Source organism: Panicum hallii, chromosome 3, assembly GCF_002211085.1.
Source record: "Panicum hallii strain FIL2 chromosome 3, PHallii_v3.1, whole genome shotgun sequence".
NCBI lineage: Eukaryota > Viridiplantae > Streptophyta > Magnoliopsida > Poales > Poaceae > Panicum > Panicum hallii.
In genome coordinates, this window is record NC_038044.1 from 8501405 (window position 1) to 8524120 (window position 22716).

At 45.8% G+C, this 22716-nt stretch overlaps 3 protein-coding genes and 1 pseudogene across 3 annotated transcripts; 1 reads left to right on the top strand and 3 right to left on the bottom strand.

Moving 5' to 3' along the window:
• Positions 1–98: 98 nt before the first annotated feature.
• On the bottom strand, positions 99–8383 carry LOC112884885 (6-phosphofructo-2-kinase/fructose-2,6-bisphosphatase-like). Its single transcript, XM_025950508.1, has 23 exons — positions 8150–8383; positions 7986–8049; positions 7271–7569; positions 6646–6861; positions 6060–6266; positions 5751–5843; positions 5050–5148; positions 4915–4944; positions 4136–4189; positions 3241–3294; positions 3080–3157; positions 2763–2854; positions 2494–2551; positions 2334–2408; positions 1989–2036; positions 1723–1820; positions 1455–1530; positions 1297–1359; positions 1120–1211; positions 839–907; positions 678–741; positions 538–603; positions 99–428 (listed from the first exon to the last, which is right to left on the bottom strand). The coding sequence occupies exons 1-23, from the start codon at positions 8381–8383 to the stop codon at positions 351–353; spliced, it is 2307 nt and encodes a 768-aa protein (XP_025806293.1). The 3' UTR covers positions 99–350.
• A 2308-nt stretch (positions 8384–10691) lies between these two features.
• On the bottom strand, positions 10692–12739 carry LOC112885126 (annotated as a pseudogene).
• A 1519-nt stretch (positions 12740–14258) lies between these two features.
• On the bottom strand, positions 14259–16046 carry LOC112887316 (transcription factor bHLH51-like). Its single transcript, XM_025953457.1, has 3 exons — positions 15925–16046; positions 15441–15780; positions 14259–15080 (listed from the first exon to the last, which is right to left on the bottom strand). The coding sequence occupies exons 2-3, from the start codon at positions 15732–15734 to the stop codon at positions 14577–14579; spliced, it is 798 nt and encodes a 265-aa protein (XP_025809242.1). The 5' UTR covers positions 15735–15780; positions 15925–16046; the 3' UTR covers positions 14259–14576.
• A 2690-nt stretch (positions 16047–18736) lies between these two features.
• Positions 18737–22713, top strand: LOC112885127 (acyl-coenzyme A oxidase 4, peroxisomal-like). The gene is made up of 13 exons (XM_025950797.1): positions 18737–18752; positions 18832–18930; positions 19894–20000; positions 20190–20267; positions 20380–20503; positions 20615–20688; positions 20806–20865; positions 20983–21092; positions 21235–21394; positions 21484–21560; positions 21649–21820; positions 21945–22037; positions 22232–22713. The coding sequence occupies exons 1-13, from the start codon at positions 18737–18739 to the stop codon at positions 22358–22360; spliced, it is 1299 nt and encodes a 432-aa protein (XP_025806582.1). The 3' UTR covers positions 22361–22713.
• Positions 22714–22716: the final 3 nt, after the last annotated feature.

Genomic DNA, 22716 nt, shown 5'->3' on the forward strand with positions numbered 1-22716 from the left:
GAACAACCAAGGCAAGCACTGATGGGTTTGGTCACGACATCAGCCACAGGAGTACAGGACCAGCCAATTTGGCTGATCATATATCTTATGAACAGGTATTGGAATTGTTCCTTTCAAGTATCCCTGCATTCCTCATTTGTGGCAGTAAGCGTGTTATTTTTACAGTTCCTTATTAGTAACATGTTTTTTTCTTTATAATGATCAAATAAGTATGTTCAGTAAATTTACAACGGAGTTGGTTTCGCACCTTCCGGTGAAAGATAAGAATCGGTATCTGTACTCGAGTATTTTGTGGTGTCTGTATTTGCTGTACGATTATCCGAAGCAGACAACCTGCTGCCTTTGTGTATTCAGTCCATGAGCTTGTACCTCTTCTCTTCAACACCGGTGACTCCCATTTGTATCTCAATTATGGTATGTAGTGGCATCTGCCGACGAACAGATGCTATTAGTTCAAATTAGCACCATTTAGCATGATTGTTAGTACACTGTTAATACATCATTGAAGGAGAAGGAAAACACCAAAAATGCTGTCACCTCTATGTCTGGAACTTCTCTCAGAGGCCTGTCGGCGAAATATGCGTACAGTGCTCGCAAGACAGCCTATCAATAGGAAAGATAGTTCACACATCACCATATCTGCGCACTGATTTTCATCATCAAGCGTGGCAATTTACCTGGTGGGATATGACGACCACTGGTGCCCGCTGGCGTTCTAGCTCTATGATGACAGGTTCCAACCTGAGGGTCATCACGACATCAGCAGTTAGGCTTTAGTAGAAAATTCAAGTAAACCTATAGATAGTCTGGCTGAATGATTATGCGTTATAGTTTTAACCTCTGTATTACGTCGAGGTAAGACTCTCCACGGGGGTAGCGATATCTGAGCTTGTCCTTCCTGCGTGATCTGGTTGCAACAAGGGTTCACAGTGGCGACTTCAGATCCAAAAATTTGGTACTGTACCATAATGCAACTTTTGCAACACGAAAGTGTAAAAAATAATGTTTGCTTGATTTGTACGAGACAAAAATTAAAAAATAACACATAAGTCTGACATCTCAGATGAACAACTACTGAGGGATGCACATGATGCCAATGAAAAGGATTATTATACGTACTCAAACTCCTCGGGCATAGTTTTCTTTATCTCTTCATATGTCATCCCATCACAAACTCCAGAATTGATCTCGTCAAGAGCACGCCATTGTATCTACAAACAACAAAGTCAAGCAATGTCAATGTGTCTAACTTGCAGGAGTTCTGAAAGATGACTCCTAGATTGACTAACGAAATACCTTTGGGAATCCAAGTATTGGACTTGCTGTCAAAATTGTTCTCTGAAGGGTGCTGGTCCATATCTAAATAGTTGGATAATACAAATTTAAAACATTTCCCTCTGTCAGCCCATGTTCTGATGATTTAATCCATTATTAAATTATGGGAAATTACTTACAGTTGCCGTTTTCTCAGATTTGAGACGCTTTTCTATAAAGTTTGCTAATTTCTTTGCATAAAGCTCTCCTGCTTCACTGAGTGCCATTGTCAGGCAGTTAAAAGAGGAATTTATTAGCTCAATACAGCAAGATATTTCCTATAAGATCAACACATTTACATGCTACTTTCTTTATGGTGTAATATTTTACGCGCCAAACTCAAAATGACATACTAAGTGTGGAAAGTATCATATGAAGGAATCAGGTTGAAACTTAGGGAAAGCATACCTTAGGACTGTATCACCACCAACTCTTCCTCTAACGTTATGTAAACTCTCACCATGCCTGGTAAGCAAAATAGGCCGTGGTGTAAGATGAGAGTTCACCTGCAGTTGCATAATATGAGCAGATGTGTCACCAATTAATTTTGAATACAGTCATGGAAATGAACTTGAAATAGAAAGTAAATATCTGCATTTGTTAGAACATGCAGATATTACGCCTACTCAGAAAGTGCAAGCAAATATTTATTGTATGAGCTTAGAAGTACATACCAAGAAAAAGACAATCCGCCCAGGAAGATAACCACTGATATTATTTACCTGGGTACAAGGTCAGAAAAGTACGAACTTTCAAATGAAGAATCAGTGAAGAAAACATAGCATCTCAAGTTTCAAAAATTGAAACATATTATGAAAAAAATCGACCCGTTTGTAAATAACTTATCTAAATAAGTGCTCATTCTACACAACATCGTATGCATGTTCAAGTATTTCCAGAGGTATTTTCTATTAGAAAAATTGTACCTATACCATTGATCCTTCTTCCACTTAGGGATGTAAAGTGTCCTAGGGTTGACTCATGTGCTGTCGAATATGCAAAGGCATGGAAGAACCTACCTGTAACTGACCACCCTGCCCCTTTACCATGTCAATCATTTTGATGTAAGAACCTTCCCCCACTGGCTCATAGACCTACGAAAGGAATGCTACTTCATTCAATACTAAATAGTTCACAGAACTCAAGAATTTTACTGTTGAAAGTATAAATAGTTGAAACCTTCTCATAATTCATCAAACGTTCCATGAAGTCCTGCAGTCCAGCTTCATAATCTGGCCTGCAAAATTTCCACAGTATTCAGGCTGAAAATTTCATCTTAAATTGTGTGTGTGTTAGGCTTGAGTTTGTGTGTGAGTCTGGGCGTGTAGGTTGTAACTTGTAAATGCATTTCGTTCCTCTTCTTTAATGAAATGACACACAGTACTCCTGCGTGTTCAAGTTTTTTTTTTAACTTATATCTAGGAAAGGGTAAATTTTGGGAAACTTACTGGTCAGCATAGTCAGGACTTTGTTGTATCTTCAGCCGTATATTTCTTTCGATTATGCTGGGATCATTACATATTGTCTCCAAAAATATAATCTGCAGAAAATGACTTCAATCAGGAAGAGAAGATCAAGATCACAATTGCCAGGTGGCAATGGTCCAAATGCACCAATGCAAATGATTAAATTATTCAAAAAACTTCCACATTACAGCAGTATATTCTGCTGACTTTCATAGATGTGAGCTAATTTTAGCTCAAGATTTATTAAGTAAGAAAATATAAAAGACTCAGCTGATGTGAATACGAAAGCTATCAATTACCTTACAATTACCTTCAGCCATTTTCATTAGCATACATCTTCGTTTTCTTGTGCTGTTGGTTGCATCAAATATACCAACCTAGAGACAATTTGATCTAGTCAGATTGAGTATTACATTTCATTATTCCAAGAAGGCTATACAAGTATGCAACACCAACTTACCTGACCTCCACCATGCATCCAGTCTATCATGTCCTCCATTGCTAAAGCAGCCACCTGGCAACATGTATGCCGGAAGAATAATGTAGCAAGTTTTAAGTAATATACTGAAAAAAGATACAGTTAAGTTTTAAAAATCTCCTTCTAGGGGTTGGTTGTCACAAAATCACATAAGACTTCTGCAAATGTAGGATGTGTTAGAATATATTTGGTAGTAAAGGAAATATCTCGGGAAGGCTTCTTGCCTTCCAAGTCTTGTACCCCTATATATTTGCCCTCGAGGCATAATGCAATACAACCTACGATTCATACGCAATTCTATCCTTCCTACAGGATGCTAATTTAATATTCTGTCCTTGGTGGTAGAACATTCATGAGAAGAATCTAGGAGCAAAAACTAAGTTTGAAAACTATAGCTAATGGCAAAGTGTAACTATGAAAAAGAGGTAGGGGACATATATAAATTACAGATTTGAAGCATTTAAACCCTACACTATGTTTTTATAGAAGCCATTAATAAAATTCTACTCTTACTCCATTGATTTACGGGTGAAAATTACCAGGTTAACTAACAATATCCAGTTTAGAACAAAGAAGGTTTTGAGAAATTTCACAGCACTTTCAGAGGATACAGCTCAGTTCCAGCAGGAATATTGAAAAACTCATGTGTTCCAGATAGGGCCTGGTATCTTAATCCTTAAGTAAGGTAGGCAGCTATGATTACCAAAGTGCTGTTCAAAGGGGCCCAGTGAAAAGATTGCAATACATCTTTATTGAAATCATAGAAGATACTGGTAAATCAGAAGATGGTCCATGATGGCACCTATTTTGAGTGGTGGTAATAGTATTTTGAAATACTAAGTAGGAAAATGCACAGTAGTCAATAAAGCGTGCTAACCTCATTACGTGCCTCAATACCTTCAGGATTATCATCACGGAAAAAATCTGCAGACTGAACCAATAAGAATACAAAACTGTTAGATAACACTAGAACAGGATAGTACTTTCATGGACATAGGCTCAAATAACAGCATTGAAAAATTCCAGCGAGATGTATAAGTACGTGCACGATACTAGCCTTATCAAAAATCTGAAAAAAGGACACTAATTCAGAGCCAAAGATGTAGCAGAACATACAATGAAGATTGTAGAAAGCATAATGACTAAAATAAGGTGGTTTTTACGATTTGTCACTCCCCTAAGAAAGTGTAAAGAACTAAAGATATGCCATTGCTGTGCCAATGACATGAGGGTCTTGGAACGACACATCCATAAGACATAGAAGTGGCATGTCCTGAAACTCAGCTCAGGGGAGTGGCTATGCCCTAAAAAATCCATAAAATGAAAAGTCCATGCATTAACTGGGCCAACCAATATGAGAACAACATTAATCATGGTGACGGTAAATATGAACATGGTGACTTCCACCCCTAAAGCATCCCTGACTCCTGCTGAAGCCGTGCTAAAGTTACTCCTTTAAAATGCATTCCAAGCAGAATGTAAATCATGAAATAAAGTGAACCTAAGATAGCCGCAATAGGACCAGCTTTAATACACTTAAGTATAGTAATAAAGCTAAAAAAACTTGACATGCTTTCTTTTTGGCCATGGTAACACTTCAAAAAACATGATCATATATATTCCACTAATAGAACTGCAACAAATCATAGTCGTTACCAGATTTGCTCCATGCTTCAGACGGCGATACTGCACATACATTTTCAACAAAAGAAAGGTTAGTTAAGTTTGAAACCAACAAAAGTATACATATTAACTATGCAAGCCAGTCTATCGGAATAAGAATATGATTACCTTCCCAACATTGAAATGTCTAGTTTCATGACCTAACCAACGAAGGTATCTTGTAAGCTTAACCGCAGTGAAGGTTTTACCACGAGCTGGCAGGCCAACCTGATTTGGGAGTAAACATATTCAGAAGGAGATCCAACTTTTGGGACAAGCATTCAATAAAAATTTTGGAATATGTTCAAGCGGATAAAGGTTTTGAACACAAAGGTGATTATGCTCAGCAGCAAGACAAATATACTTTGTCAAGGGGGCTGGCAACTGCTGTTTTGGGATCGCAACTAAAGGATATTTAAATTCTTACTTCCCTGACTGAATACTCTGTTAAAAGGTACTGCATACATAAGATTCCTAATTATTTTTTCACTTATATGCTTAAAGGGCAATGTTTCAGTCCTGGGCAAAAAGCGCAAAATTCATAGCGTACTAATGGTCCCATTGACAATCACCACCAGTGTAATACTACTAACAATACTGCTCAAGATTCAATTTACTCTGCCATAGAAAACCGCTCTGTTTTTTTTATACCTTAAAACCGCTCTGTTTAAATCCATCCAAACACTAAAAAGGACATGGTAGGTACCAAAAATGCAACAAGCAAAGTTTAGTTTGTCTTGTTGACAAAAAGATCACAAATAAACATTAAACACTCAAATCATATACAAGATGAAGAACACTTAAATTATCACGCAATTTCAACTATTTACCAAAACAATGGCAAGCTTCCGGTCCTCCTTTGACCCATGCAAGCGATCCGCTACAGCTGCAGCTGCAACAGCTCCTGCTGCTTCTGGCATGGTCTGTGGAAATGTCAACAATAGTCAAGAAGAAAAGTACAAACTTCATTCTGAAATATTTCTCAAACCACATCAAGAACCATTTGATCAGTTCAACTTGAGAGTTATGTGGATTTACATCTTAATATTATCTCTGTGAGTCCAATATCATTATACATATGCAGATTCATGCCTATTATCTATTCCTTTTACCTACTACTAGTAAGGGAGAATGCTGACCTTTGCTGATCCAAAACCAAGCCCAGATGCCAAGGAGCATGCACTGGTTGATTTTGGAAGCTTAGGAGAGCCAACACCCCTGTCAATGAACATGCCCTTTTGACCATCTGGTTTTTGCAGTGGTGTAAAGGTGCCAACTGATTTTGACTCAACGAGGCCAGAAGTTTGTATTTTCTTAGAAGAATCTGTTGCCCAGGTCTCAGTATTCTACAAAAGAAATATGTTAATTTTCAATACTGTTTTGATTTACAGAAATTCAGAATATAGTTATATCAAAAAAAGAGAAACATGTGATAGAACCATACAGGTATCAAATGTATGTAAGCCAGAACAACTTATAATTCATTGTATGAAAATATACCAACTAAGACCAGACTAGTTCCATGATGGTAGGAGGATAAGTTTCAGGTATAGAGCTTAAAAACTGTGCAGATAAGAGAATGGAAAAGAAAAGAAATTCAAGACAAATGTATGGTCTTCAGTAATTGATGTACCAGACTGAAATGTATGGACTTTATTTTTATGAGAAAAAAAATATCAATAGAAGACCAATATTATACACCGACTTCTCCAGTAAACAGCCGACCTTTTTGTGGTTACTATGACCATCAAAATCCGCAGAAACACTACTTGGACTCTGAATCCCATCATTAAGAAGCATATCATTTGTCTGCAATGCTCCAGTTTGAATCAAGGAAGCTGGAGTTGCAGCAAGGTTTGCAGGATATTCATTTGGTGGTGCAGTTGGGGTTGGAACAACATAATGCTCCAGGTCAAGTTCCAAAGTAGCCCCTGATCCTTCCTGTAGAAAGACAGGAAACAGAAACCTGTGAGAAACCACAATACAAATTAGCCTGGCATCTGCATGTAATTACAGAAATGAGCGTGTGGATAATAAGTAGAGAAGGACGAGAAAATAAAAAGGACCTATTCTTTTTGTAGGTCTCAGTCTATCAGACATGGGAGGGTTGGCAAAAGACATGGGAGAAAAACCAAGTAATGAAAAAAGGACCTGCTAGCATTCTTGCTATCAAATAACATGCCATTTGGACAAGCAGATATACCCTTCTAGTTGTACGGCTTTAGAGAATATAGGGTATTGATAAAGCAGTTTACGCATGTTGTACGAAGATCACACAGAACTTTGCAGCCAAATGCATCCACCAGAGCACCACAGGGAAGCATAGAGTATCAATCACAAATGGTCTCACCTCAGTTCCATGAGTGGGTGCAACATTGATACTGATGTCAGGGATTCCCCGGACTCTGGAAGGCTGAAAGTTCTCCTTGTACACCCTCCAGCTAGCTGCGAGTTCGAGCGGCGACACGATGTCCGCCTTGTTGAACACCCTGAACTCGAGCACCTCGTCATCCCCATTGTGCTTGAAAAGTGCTACCCTCACATCACCCTCGAGCATGCCTCCAGTGAGGAGGCGTGTCGGCCCTTCCTCAATGATGCACGGGGTTGCTGCGTCTTTGGGCTTCAGCAAGAATTTGAAGTCCAACGTTTCTACAGCAACGCCCACAGGTTGAAATATTCAGACCAGTGCATGGAGCAATTTGCATCAGAGCTTGACAGTTCCGTTTCTAAATGAATAAAAAAAACTCTGTTCAATTGAAGTTCAGTGTTTCTACAGTAGCATCCACAGGTTGAAAATTTCAGTTCCTATTCGAATCAAATAACTCACTCCCAATGTGCGAACAAATGGGATTCAGCATGGTAGTCGACAAAAATGAAAAAGGAAAACATTACCCGAACCCAATTGTTTAACAAATCTAATAGCCCACGGAGAACCCAAAAGGTCAAACAAAACTACAGAAGTGTAAGGAAACAACTCGGAAACAATCAAACAAACACTAATACCCAATTGAAATCCATAATGATAATAACTCCATAGAACAGGACATCTGCGAGAGGCACCGTACCATGATCCGGCGGCACGACGAAGCTGAGCTGCCACATGGACGCGAGCTCCCTCTCCATCGCGAGCTGCATCAAAACCAAACCGCAGCAACTGCATCATTCCCGCGGCAGGAAAACAGAGGCGCAGCAAACAGAGCAGAAGCACTCGGCGGCCGTGCGTGCGTACGGCGCGGGCGGGGTCCCAGGAGCCGATGATGGGCTCGGAGCCGCAGACGTGCGGAACGAGGTCGCCGCTGATCCGCGCGTTCTCCATCTTGAGCGACACGTAGAGCTGCGCCCCGCCGTGCCACGCCTCCGGGGCGGCGGCGCCCTCGCCCGCCTCCCCGCCGCCGCCCGCCGCCCCAACCCCCGCCGCCTCGGCGCCGATGCCGTCGATGCTCTTGGACCCCGACGTCCCCATGGATACCAGCACAAGCGGGGCAGCAGCACTAGCGCAAGTACCAGGCGTGCGGGTGTGGAATTGGGGTGGTGGTGATGGTGCTGGTGGAGGAGGAGGTTTTAATGGAGGGAGGCCATTTGTTTGGATTGGGGCGAATGCAAACCGGGAGAGCGATGGGAGTGGTGCCGTGGAGCCAGGGGGCTCGGAGTCCGCAAGGAGCGGGAGCGGGCGGGGCCCGGCGCGGAGGGGATAAGCAGGTGGGGCCCGCCAGCACAGCGTCGCCCTCCGCGTTGCTGCGGCGGCGGCTCCGCCGCGTCTGCGCGGCGTCCTGACAGGCTGACCCCGGCCCCCTGTTCTTTTTTTTTTGTTTGAGATGCTCCTGTTCTTGTAAAATTCTTGCAGGGTTTTCCAATAAGAAAGAAAGTACTATTTATCCTATAAGAAAGTGATAGTGGAGCTTTGTCGTTGACTCTGTGAGAAAGACGTGTCTTGGAAAATACTTTGCATTTTTGTAAAAGGATACTCTACTATGTGATCTCTTTCTCCATGCATTTTGTTAGGTGTTGGTGTTATGGTCATTTTCCTTCGCATTTGCCCTCATCTTATATTTTTGTACCAACTAATCTCTCCATATACTATAAGTCAAAATATGCCTTAAAAGAGATGGGGCAAAGTACTACACAGTGTTTTAAAACACCAGGCATGTACTAATATTTTTCTCGTAAAATAATATTTACCTATAAATGACTAAATGTATTTGATCCTAAAGAACAACTGACAAGATGAGCTGCCTTGAATGTGTTTGGATTCACGATGAAGACCAGTAATACCACAAAGCCTTTTCATCATTTGGACCACCCAAAAGTGTGATTCTCTTTTCAAAAGTAAAGAAACGTTTACAAAATAATTTTTTTTGTTGAGAAATACATTTTCAAAAAAGCTACAGAACTAATATATGTGGCATATCCAATAGATTCTGATATTTGATGGGGTTTGATGGTGATAGCTTATGGAATCGATTCCTTATCCTAGAATAAATATGGGTGGAACGGATAACAAAAGTAAAGGTTTATAGTAGGTAGGTTTGTTCATGCCACTCAAAGAGAATAACACGTAATGCTGGGAAAATCGTGGATGCAAAAATACCGCAACTAGTAGCCTCGGATAGAGGTAGATAGATTTTTACTCTTTCTTTTGTACTCTTGAAGTAGCAATTGGCTTGCATTGGCCTTGTTTTGCCGAGACATTTCGTATGACAATCTAAGCAGCCCACTAGCCGACATTTCCGCTGTATATTTCGAGTAACAGCTGAGCTTATCCTCTTAATTTCACTTTGGCAGATTGAATTTCACCTTTGCAATATGAATTCATGCCATAGGCTCATCTACTCAGAGCGAGAGTCTCTATATCTTTCCTTATTGTTAGAAATAGAGATTTTGATGGAAAAATACCCTCCAACAGCTTCTTTAAGTGGTTATCCAAATGTGACCATCATTTATTCGGCATTTCTCGGTAGCTAAATATAACAAAAATGATTTTCTAGAGTGTACACAAGATATATAAAAGCTGCTGGAGAGGGAAAAGATATAGAAAATACTTTTTATGCAGAAGGCTCTCCAAATAATAATTTAGAGAGTGAAATTTAGAAAGACTCTTAGAGATGCTCTCACACTTCCATGTTTAATTTCAGTTTTACTTTTTCGAACAGCGTTACGGGAAATCCATTGGTTTGCGGTGTCAACGGAGATAACTGCTCCCGTGATCATCTGGCTGATAGGCTTCCATTTCCGAGAAAAATTGATCAACATTTTTTCACCGCTTGGTATTTATATTTCTCTACAATGTTTTCCAGCTCGGCTGCACGTTATGGCGAAACTCTAGCGTGTTGCTGGGATATTTGCAGCAGCCGTTGGTTCGGTAGTTTCGGTCACTGTTGACGGAATGCTTCTTTGGTGGTGGTATACACGTACCCAAAAGATCCTTCCACTTCCTAGTTCCTACTTGAAATGGTATATATCGTGCAGATTCAATCTCATTAAGAAATATCGACGTAATATGTTTTCTTGCTACATGAGCAACATTAACAAAAAAAAAATGGGGGTAGTTTTTGTCCTGGATCACTTGATGGATGCGTTTCTGGTTCTTCCTGGATGTTTTGTGAGGATTTCAGTGAATTTTAAGTAGGTCAGATGTTGCAGCTCTTCAGCTTTGCCCTGGGAGCCAGCATATGTTTACTGAACTGCTTGTGCTTGTAATTGCAATGGAAGTAGGAGAGGTTCCCTCCCTAAAAAAAACGTTTTGCAATCATTTCTCATGATCAGGAAACACCTCAAAAGACCACAATAGGAAACCTCACGACGTGAGTCGCTGACACCCATTTCAAGCTCCCTTCGGCATGCGTCGTCTTGCCCGCGTCCCAATTCAGCTTCACCGTGAAGCTCCTCTTGTCGTGCAGCCCGCCGAACTCCTGCGCCGACGGCAACACCACGGCCCTGACGCCGGCAGGCAAGCTGATGTCCACCGTGTACCTGGCGTGTGTGGCGTCGACGTTCGTCACCGTCCGGTTCACCGTGATCCCGCCGGCCGTCGCCGGCACCACTAAGGACGGGTAGTTCAGCTCGGCGCCGGCGATCTTGCTTGCGCTCCGGCACGCGTTCCTCCTGTGAGCGATGGACTCCACTTGGTCGTCGGTGTAGCCGAGGCCGCAGAGGTACGCGATGTACTGCGTCTCCTCGATGTCGTAGACGAGGCCCGGGCTGATGGCTTTGGCGGCGTTGACGTGTCCGGCGCCCATGGCGAAAGCCCCGGCGGCGTTGAGATACTCGTCCGGGATTGGCTTTCCGTCCGCGCTGGCCACGTCAGCGGTCGTCATGATCGCCGACTTGATCATCGCCGGTGACCAGTCCGGGTGCGCGCCCTTGATGAGAGCCGCGATGCTGCTGAGATGAGGCGCCGCCATCGAGGTCCCGGAAATCAAATTGAAGGTCGTGGTGGATTCATCCTCATTGTCGCCGCCGTCTTCTAGTTCTCCGCTCGGCCCGACCTTGTACGGCCACGCCGCGATGACGTTCACACCGGGCCCGATGATGTCCGGCTTCACGATTCCAGGGCTCTGCTTGCTCGGCCCCCGGGAGGAGAAGTGGGCGACGATGGGCGCCGGCGACGTGCCGAGCGCCGTGCCGTTGAAGCGGATGGAGGCGATCGGCTTCGCCGTCGAGTTGATGTACTTCTTGATCGACACGCTGTCAGGGTGCGCGACGTAGGACGACGCGATCACATGCGCCGCCGCCAGCGTCGTGCGGCCGCGAGCCTCCGGGCCGAGCAGTATCACCCCGACGCCGCCGGCCTCCTTGACGGAGTAGCTGGCGCCGTAGCCGTCGCTGAAAAAGTTCTCGCAAGCGACGATCTTGCCAGCCACGAGCGTGCCGTTCAAGTAGCTCCAGCAGTTTGCTTGGAGGAGGTTGTCGTTGTCGGGGGGATACACCAGCGCCGTGGTAGCAGGCAGGCTGTGCGGCTGGTACGCCGACTCGCCGACGAACGTCCGTCCATCGCCGCGTTCAACGACGGCCTGCATTTGCCGGTCGATCGTGCCCGCGCCGACGGTGAGGATCTATGGCGCCTCGTTGACGAGCGTGCTAGGTTGCGGGCCCGCGTTACCCCCGGCGCAGCTGACGAAGATGCCCTTCCTCATTGCGCTGAAGGCGCCGACGGCGACGGGGTCGTCGTGGAACCGTTCCTTGCCACTGTCGAGCGACACGGATATGACGTCGACGCCGTCGGCTATCGCCGCGTCCATGCCCGCGAGTATGTCGGAGTTCCAGCACCCCCTCCTGCCGCAGACCTGGTAGACGGCGAGGTGCGCGCGCGGGGCCATGCCGGAGGCCGTGCCGCCCCCGCTGCCGAGCAAGCTGGCGCCGCGCACGAAGTTCCCGGCGGCCGTGCCCGCCACGTGCGTCCCGTGGCCGACCCCCCCTGACCTCGTCGGGCCTCGGCGGCGGCTCGGTGTAGTACCCCACGCGGACGACCTTCCTGTTGCACACGCCACCACCTTCGCCCGCGGGCTCCTCGCACTTGCCGCGCCACCGGGGCGGCGGAGCCGGCATGCCGTCGTCGCGGAACGAAGACGTGCTTCAAGTCGACCTTCGAGTCGATGACGCCGATGACCGTGCCTTCGCCCGTGCGCCCGGCCCCGTCCCACGCGCCGTGGCCGTGCCCGCCCGGGCCCCGCGCCGCCCTCAGCCCCAGGAAGTCCGGCGTGTGCGTCGTCAGGAGCGTCGCGGCGCGGTCCGGGTGCACGCCCAGGACGTCGTCCCTGGCCGCCACGCCCGCGGCCCCGGCCTCCGTGAGCGTCGCGGCGAAGCCGGTCATCGCCGCCATGGACGAGCGCTGAAGGTTCACTCCGGGCGTTCGGGTTTACCCGATCGTTCGGGTCGGGTAATTCGGGTAATATGAGAATTGGGTAATCGAGATTGATATCCGAAATCAGACCCGAACTTACGGGTACCCGCCAGTTCGGGTTCGGATAATTTCAGGTTTGGGTATTGGGTACCTAGGTTACCCGATTCTAGTGTTAAATAGAGCAGCATGATAACACTAAATGAGACCAATGTTCACTTATTTGAAGTTTGGAACAACAAAGTAGGCTAAGATTCAGTACTTAATGTTCACACTTCACAGCAATGACCCTCACCTCACTTCATAAGAGCAAGTTGATTTGATATGCAGGAACGCTGCACAATGAAGGATAGAAAACATGACCAATCGGATGCATGTAGTTGTAGTGCCGCAGGCATTCCGTAACAGGCTGGCGCTGGATGGCTAAGCGCTTGAAGTGCCCCGGCTCCGTAGCTCTAAATAGAAAAGGACACACCTCGCATCAATGCATCGTGGACTCTGACCGGGAGCGGGAGGGGAGCAAGGACTTGGGGAATCGATTGGGGAGAGCCATGGGCTGCCGGGTGCGACTGCGCCTGCCGCTTGGGCTGATTCAATATTAGCCCGCATGCCCGTATCCCGCGCGCGTTGTTTTGAAATTTTGATCGGGTAACTGGGTAGTTCGGGTACCGGAGCTTAAAACCCGAACAAACCCGAAACTCAATCAGATTTTAGCATCTGCTACCCGCCAAATGAGTTTGGGCATCGGGTAATGGGTATTTCGGTTTTGGGTCCGGGTTTTCTCGGGTTCGGGCATTGGATCCGGGTTTTATGCCCGGAGCGACTGAAGGTCCGCCGCCTGCCGCCTCCTCGGACGACGCCGTCGGGAGAAACGTCCTGTACCAACTCTCGAGGTCCAAGTGCGTGGTTTCGCCGGAGATGTGGGCCGGCGGCGCGTACCCGAACAATGTACGTGCGCCGGCTGCTGCTGCCGGCGTTAGCACCCGGAGAACCGGCCGCAGCGTCGCCACTTGCGAATGCGAAGGCCGGAGTGGTGGACGAGATGACGTTGCTTGCAAGAGCGAGGGCGGAGAGAAGGATATGCCTCCATCCATCCATGTCGGAGAGTGAAGGCTGAGGGAGGAGATGCAGAATTTGGAATTTGAGCAGGCAGTGTCACAGGTTACAGTGAGCTGCCATGACTATTTATTACTGGGGATACACTGCTAAATTTAATAGACACACAATTATTTGATCTTTATGCCACAATTATGACTAGGGATAAATTGTCAGTTTCAGCTGGCAAACATGATTTTTCCCCCCACGCCTCTTAAATTTTAGTAGACCGAATAGACAATGGAGGCAAGCCATTGTTGGTTTGGGTGGTGGTGGGACGGGGAAAGCACGATGATTGCTCATTTGCTCGGCGAAACTGGATTAGCATGGTGAGAGATGTGATGGAGAGTGCAATGGGCTCGCGGTAGGGAAGATAGAGAGGGCAATAAGATTGGTGGTTGAGGGAACAGATATGACCGTTAGATCATGATCTGAGAACCACATTTATTTACAAAGACAACATATGCAAAATAATGTGATGCTTCCACTGTTTTGCGATGAATGTTCATGCCTACCCATTGGCCATTGCACGCAGACTAGAAAAAAATAGTAGTATCGATACAAAAGTAGCAATTATGGGTTACTTTAGTTATGTTTTAAACCAAATTTGTTTAATTTTGCTCAAGTCTAACAAACTCTTGCGCGTAGGATTCATTGAAAGTGACTACATTCATCTCGTTTCAAAAAAAAAAGACTACATTCATCTCTAACTTGGTCTCCAAATTTACCAGCCACGGTGATCACCTACGCCGAGTTCATGACCAAGTGCATAATGCGATTCCAAAACCCTCTGCCTCCTGCTCCTATAGTTGCATCCGTACGCCGTCTCCGGGAACGCAACACAGGTCAGCGCCTGCCGGACACCGGCCTCCAGAGCCTTCACGCGGCCGGCGCTCCCCACATCGCCCTCCTCCCTGCACAGCATGAACTCACACCGTGCCCTGCCTCCGAGGGAGGCCATGTCTGCTCTCGTCGGCCTCAGCCTCAGGCCACGGAACGCTCCGGCGAGGTCGGCGAGGAGCCCCGGCCGGTCGTCGCAGCTGACGCAGGCCCTGATGTACGTCGCCGGCCTCCCGTAGCCGCCGGCGGCGGCGCCGGCCGTGTAGCAGTCGACGGTGATGCCGTTGGCCTCGGCAGGGATGGGCTGAGGCTGTCTGGTTTCGGCGGCTTTCCTCTTCAGGTCCTTCAGCTGGCAAACCACCCGGGCCAGCAAGGTGGCCTTGTCCATCTGTTCATGAGCAGGCAGTGACATTTGTGGTGAAGTACTGATACCTCGTCCTGCTACTGCTACATACTTTGCACAAACTGATCGTGTACAAAAATTGGGAGTTAAAACTGTAAACTTAAAAACTCCGAATTCAAATATTACCAGACAGATTCCTCTGAAATTCAGTACTAGCTTTCTTTGTCAGGCTTTTTATTGTTAGTTTGGTTGCGAAATGATTGTCTGAAAGATCTAAACTGTCATCAGCTGCAACTTCTGCGTTCTACGCACTTTGTTAACTCAACTATGAATCAAAAACAACATTGGCCTGCTCGGCTCTAAGCTGTGAAACGGCAAGAAGTACAGAGTTCATGCCGACCTCACCTGCCTAGCATCAGGGATCATCCTCCTCAGTGCAGCGAGATGGGCGTTGATCCTCTCCCGCCGCCGCCTCTCGGCCTCGCTGTGGACCTTCAGGGCACGCGCCTCCGTCGCGCTCCTCCCCGACGACGACGGCGGCGGAAGCAGCTCCCGCGCGTCCGGAGGCGGCACCGAGCTGGCCTGTCGCAGAGGCAGAGCCGTGCCTCTGTTCACTGGAGGAAGAACAGAACCACCATGGCGCAGTGGCAGGTGCTGCTCTCCTTCTTGAAACGGTTGGCACGCAGATGCAGCAGCCATCTGTTCTGAACCGCCGTGTCCTCTCTCACAAGTGAGACCTCAGGAGCTGCAAGAGAAGAAGGCCGTCGATCTCATCGTGATGAAACAAACAGCAAATATCTCACGAGACAACAAGAACATGAGCACCGAAAGATGAGACGGATGGATGGATAAATGCTGTCAGGCTGAAGAAGCATTACATTCTCCTTACCTACGACTACAAGAAGCTTGGTGTGTCGGTGCGAGTGTGAGTGAAGCACGTGAAGAGGCCAGCCAAAGGCTACTTAAACTACAGCAGCTGCAAAGGTCTACGCAGCAGGAACAGCAACAGAGTTTCTGGGGTAGATGGATATGCTTGGGAATGGGACTGTCACCTCGACCATGATTTAATCTGATTTGTGCATGTGTGCTACTGTTGACCAACTACCCCAAGAAGCTCTTTTTTTCCACATTTGTTCCCCACTAGGGGACGCTCCGTCCTTTTTGGATCGGCATGGATGCTTGTGATCTTGGGACTACTGTCACGGGCACTAGAGAGAGAGAGAGAGAGAGAGAGAGAGAGAGAGATGATGGCCAGTAGGTTTAGTTGGTCAAAAGGCACGAACCAAATTTGTTGAAAGATCTGGTTTCGGCAAGGAATATTTACGAAAGATGTATGCCACGTACTAACCCGCTAGATAGCTCAACGCCTTCCACTTTCAAATAACAAGTGGTGCTTTGTACATGGACGCACTCTTGAAATATGGGCCACAGCTAGCTGAGGCGTCCTGTCATCGTGAGTGCCGCAGCTAGCTCAGTTGCTGCCGATCAGGTCGTAGAGCACGGGTGCCACGAGATTTTAACCTGAACGAACCGTCATGATTTGGTGGAAGTGACTATGTTTAGCTGAACATAAACTGCATAGGATCCAATCAGCAATCATCCGATCCGACGGTGGGCGTGGGAGGGCCGGCAGGAGGACGGCTCGGCGTGTCGCGTAGTAGGAGTAGCTGCGCGCCGCCGCCCTTTGCTTTCACATCACGCGCGCTTTGCGGCTTCACACAGGGCGCCTCTTGGACCCTTCTTCCGCCACCACAGCCACAGGCAGCATGCGGCATGCTTTCGCGCACGTGCTTAGCATGCGGCATGCTTGGGGGCAAATAAGTAAGGTGCCGTTCGGATCCAAGGGCAAATGGCAAAAGGGCAAATGGTAAAATTTTTGCTCCTGTCACATCAGATGTTTGGACGCTAATTAGAAATATTAAATATAGTTTAATTAAAAAACTAATTACATAGATGAGGACTAAATGACGAGACGAATCTATTAAGCCTAATTAATCCATAATTAGCAAAATTACGGTAGCATTTGCCCTTTTGCACTTTGAGGTGTTTGGATCTAAAAGTACAAAAAAAAAGTGTAAAAAAGCAAAAGTTTTGCACTTTCTCTTTCTCTTTCTATTGGATCAGGCCCTAAACAAAGGCAACGGATTGCAAAAGAGCAGGGCAGAGTTCCTCTTGGGATCCAGAGAAGACATCGTCTCAGGCTCCCAGCGGATGCCGCGCACGAGTGAGGGTTCCTTTGATCGGCCAGCGAGAGAGCGACACGACCGAGGCTGGAAGTGGTTTACTATTATCTTTACTACTGACAGTACTCTTGATCTGGACGGAAGGGACTAGCACACTTTCTTTTCCGTTCCATGCATCGGGACTTGGCACGTGTAGACCGTCCAGCCGCCCCAAGACAAGGGAGGACACAGCGCTGCTTGTGGTGTGGACATGTCGGAGATTAAGGTTCAGTAATCTTTCTCATCGACGGATCAAGCAGAATACCAGTGCAGATTATGCGTGAGATGATTGTCCAAGCTCAATCCACTTGCATGTCTGGATTTCTTTCTTTGATTCCGAGGCGAATATCTTATCCTCTCCATCGCAAAGTATCTTTTCGCACCTTTTGTTCCTCAGATCGTCTCTCTTTTGGGGTATGTTGGTACAAGGGAAGAAACAAAAGGGCTTACATTTAAACTTTGTAGCTACACTTTTGGCATTTAAACATCTTCAAATAGAAAGTGTTGATTGTTGAGCGGCGAGGCGATAGATCTCGTTCAGGGCTAGTTTTATGTGTAAAGATCACATAAAAAATTTATAATTTTTTCTTAGACATAATTTGGGGAACGTGAGACTTCTCGATAATTGCGGGGCTCGATTCCATGGACATATGGATCCGAAAGAGCCCCCCCCCCCCCCCCCCCCCCACCCACCCACCCAATTTAGCAATGGTAGTATGGTACCAACGCTTGCATCAAGCAACTTTACCAGCAATTTTACAGTATGGATCACATGTGACCCAATGCGACCCATGATAGATAAGAGCCGACTCTCCTGCTGGTGAGCAACCACTTTACATAGTGCTTATGTGGAACTGGTTTGTTCCACCTAAGAGTTAAGAAATGATAATTTAGAACGCATATTGCAAAGGGAAATGATTGTTGCTTAATTTTGTTGTAAGTCAAGTATTGTTATCTTTGATTATCAATCCCTTCTTAGAATTCATCATATAGCTTAACAACATGCAAACTATATATTATGAAAATATTTTTCATGGTGAAGTCAAAAACACTAATCTTATGATGTTAAACGACACATAGATTTTAAAAATTGATGGTCAAAGATTGAAATATTTGATTTGAGACAAAACTAGAAAAAAAACAATTGTTGTGCAATGGAAGAGTGGACTAAGCACGGGCTTAGCGGCTATGCGGCCTAACATGTGGTTCGACCCAGTCCTCAAAAAGAAACATGTGGTTCGACCCCTGGACCATTGATAGAGAGCACCGCTCCTGCATGACAAGTGGGCCCTGGATGACTGACTTCTTCAATTCCCGCAGAGGCCTGCACCATATACGAAGGCTTCCGAAGCGTTTCGTTTCGTTTCGTGCTCGTGCCGCTCGTAACTCGCGCGTCTTCCTCGTCCCACCTCCTCGTACTACTAACTCCTTTTGTCGGGAGCTCGCCGGGTTCACGGCCACGCGATCTCGAGCGCGGCGATGGGCAGCTTGGGAGGTGGGTGGCGAATGCACCTCCCGGACGGCGCCCGATTGGTTTCAAGGTGCGTGGCTGATTTGTTGCTTCGTGCTTGCAGGCGGCGGCGGGGGGGCAGGCGCCAAGGTCGGGCCGCCGGCGCTGGACGTGGCGCTCGCGTTCCCGCAGGCCACGCCGGCGTCCATCTTCCCGCCCTCTGGTGAGCCCTCGCTGGCTCGCTCCCGCTGTTTCTCTCCTGCTAGTGTAGCTCTGTCCGTTTGAACTGCAAATGCTCCTTGTTTTCCATAAGCGGTAGAAATGTCATGCTCGGCGCTTTTACAGTGGAGAACGTACTGCACTGACCTCTCTTCTTGAGTTCTTGCGTTGCTTGATTCCGCGTAAATCAGCAGCACTCCGGTGTATCCCAGTCCCCTAGATCTGCCAGGAGAGGAGGGATCTGTTGGGCATACGAAGGCTGCAACAATGTTTTTTTTTTGAAGAGTGAACGGGGGCTAAGAAAACCCACCTGAACATAGTCATTTTTTTCAAAATGAGATTGCAAGATCAGGCAACCGTTCTAAGTAATGAGTACGGTGATCAGAGTACTTTTTTAAAGAGAGGGGAGCCACAAGGGATTACAATCGCAGCACAAACACACACCTAAAGAAACCACAAGGGTACAATGTTTTGGAATTTGGGTTTAGTTTTGTCGGCAAGACTTGGTTAAAATCGTGAAGTTCGATTGGCTTCAGAATTTAAGTAACAGATTAGAGAGATAAAGATCTCTTGTGACCTGGATACCCGGTTATATAGAAACTAAAATCGGTGTTTTTTATGCTTTAAAATGATACATTGAGCAGTCTGTTGCTTGAATAATTACAACTACTTTGCCTTGTTCCTCTTTCATTGTGACAAGAGTGCTTCTCATTGGGTAATAGTTGGCTGGTTCACTTGTGCAACTTGCATGAAGGCACTGGTGGTTATCAGAAAGGACCTCACTCTTGTTTTGCAATCTCTAGCTCCATCTTGGCTGACTCTGGTGGCTGGTGGCAGTTAGGTTATTCAGCATTGCGTAGTGTTACCTTACAAATGACAAGCCTGGACTACCGCGTCATACTTTTGCAGCATGCCAGTTGTGAATTTCCATTTATTAACGTTCGATCTGGCCTGTTGTTGGTTGCAGTGTCGGACTACTACCAGCTTGATGATTTGCTGACTGATGAAGAGAAGGCACTCAGGAAGAAGGTCCGAGGTATTATGGAGAAGGAAATCGCGCCCATTATGACTGAAGTAAGTTCTTGCAAAAAGACAGCTACCAACCTTTCTGATTTCTCACATGTCCGGGAGTAGCTTTTTTTGTGAAACATATCTTTTGTGCAAGTATGCTTCTCATTTTTACTCCTTAGTTTTGAGTTCTGACTTGCTGATGCAAGTCTGTATCTTGTCATAGGCTTACACAGTGTCATTTTACTTCTCCAGCACTGGGAGAAGGCGGAATTCCCATTTCATGCCATTCCAAAACTTGCAACTCTCGGCCTAGCTGGAGGTACAACAAAGGTACATACCAAACAAATTCTATCTGTGCTCCACCTTCAAATGTCAGTTCTCACCCACATGCTCAACATGTAACTGCAATTTGATCGTTATTGTTTGTGTTTTGAAATTTCAGGGGTATGGGTGCCCAGGACTATCTCTTACAGCTAGTGCTATTTCAGCAGCAGAAGTTGCAAGGGTCGATGCAAGCTGCTCCGCAATTATTCTAATGCATGCTGCTCTTGTAATTCCCGCGATTGGTAAATCTAGCATTGTTTCGTTACCATTTATACTGTATGTTCCATGGGATGCCCAGGAACAATTACTTTGTGCATGCAAGCTAATTGTTATATTTTTTTGGTAAAGTGTAGACCTTTGTGGGTCAGAGGCTCAAAAGCAGAAGTATTTACCATCTCTTGCTCAGTTTAAAACTATTGGTTGTTGGGTGGGTTCTATTGTCCAATTTATATTTTAACGCTTTGTGTTTATACTATCAGCACTTCAGTATTGACCGTGCTATTTGATATTTTGCCTTTCTGAGAGGTTTATCTTCTTTCTGCAGGCATTGACAGAGCCAGGTTATGGAAGTGATGCAAGCTCCTTAAGGACTGCAGCGACTAAGGTTAAATAAGTTTGGAAGAGTAACTTTTTTCTGAAAAGATCAATTTGCAAATATTTGGTGATGACGACAATGTGGTCTTCCCCCACTATCTAATAATGTTGGTTTTTATTTTGGAAGGTACCTGGTGGTTGGCATTTAGATGGCCAAAAGCGTTGGATAGGTAACAGCACTATTGCAGATATGCTCATCATTTTAGCTAGGAATGCAGATACAAACCAACTAAATGGGTAATCATCTTTTCCTTTTCTTTTCTTTATGTTGCCGGCACTGTTTCTTTTTTCACTAAATGTCAATATGAAGTTATATCTATTGCTTGTCAATGCAAGGATTATCCTGCTAACTGGTACTGAATTTGATACACTACTCTAGATTTATTGTAAAGAAAGGAGCTCCCGGTCTGAAAGCCACAAAAATTGAGAACAAAATTGGACTCAGAATGGTACAAAATGGAGATGTAGTTTTAAATAAAGTATTTGTCCCTGATGAAGATAGATTACCAGGCATCAACTCATTTCAGGACATTAACAAGGTGCTGGATACATCTTTCACCACCTCCTCTGCTCCGTGCTTTGTTGGATGAAGATTTTTATTTGGTTGAACTTTTAACTTCTGAAACAGGTGTTTGCAATGTCTCGCATTATGGTGGCATGGCAGCCAATAGGCATATCAATGGGAGTTTTTGACATGTGCCATAGGTGTGTATCACATCACTACATCTGTTTCTAGTTTATTCGATCTGATACGTGTAAGACTTCCACTACCTCACAATCTGTCCCTGACTAGGTATCTGAAAGAAAGGAAGCAATTTGGAGCTCCGCTGGCAGCTTTTCAGCTCAACCAAGAAAAGCTTGTCCGAATGCTCGGCGACATTCAGGCCATGGTTCTCGTTGGCTGGCGACTGTGCAAGCTCTACGAGTCAGGCAAAATGACATCAGGCCATAGTAGCTTAGGCAAGGTTCGTAAGTCGCAATATAGCCAGCAATGGTTGAACCGTTGAACGGTTCCCTGATCTTGAGCCCCGTGATGTTTTCATCATTAGTTTTTTTCCTCTACAATCTACTGATAGCAACTGAATGCAGGCATGGACATCCAAGAAGGCCAGGGAGATAGTTTCTCTTGGCCGAGAGCTGTTGGGTGGCAACGGCATATTGGCTGATTTCCTGGTCGCAAAGGTAAGAAGCAGGGACCCAACAGGCCAAAATTACTGAGAGTATGTTTGATCTTCACGTAACATGGGAAAACAATTATAAAAACCAATATTTTCTACTAGCTGCTTGTTTGCCTTGGGCTCTTTTCACCTTGAAAACCATGTGACTCAAATCGTTATTCCTGAAGGATATGTCCATAACAATCCTTGTCTTTGCAGGCGTTCTGTGACTTGGAGCCGATCTTCACATACGAGGGCACCTATGACATAAACAGCCTGGTGACGGGCAGAGAGATCACTGGGGTGGCTAGCTTCAAGCCTGCCATGTTAGTGAAATCACGCCTCTGAAGTTCTTTTGTAGCTTTCCTTTAGTCGAGTTGTTGTGTTGAGCAGTGGCTGGAACTGTAATAGGATTGTTTGTGTGCTTGAATGCCTAGCTGCAAAATCTGGCTGAATGCCCAATTGGTGTTGTAAACGTTTTGTGCCCTATTGCATTGCAATGCAATGAGACTGGAATAGTGGAATGTAGTTCCCAGAACTCCAAAAAGTGTGGGAATAAGAGCAGCTAGATTCAAGTGTGAGTGTTATTTTTAATTTTTTATCTCGGGAAATGTTGCTGGCTCAAACTAATGCCATCTGTTTATTTGTAAGACAATGTAACCTTTCCAGTGATCTATGCAGAGACGATTGAATTGAAGTCACTG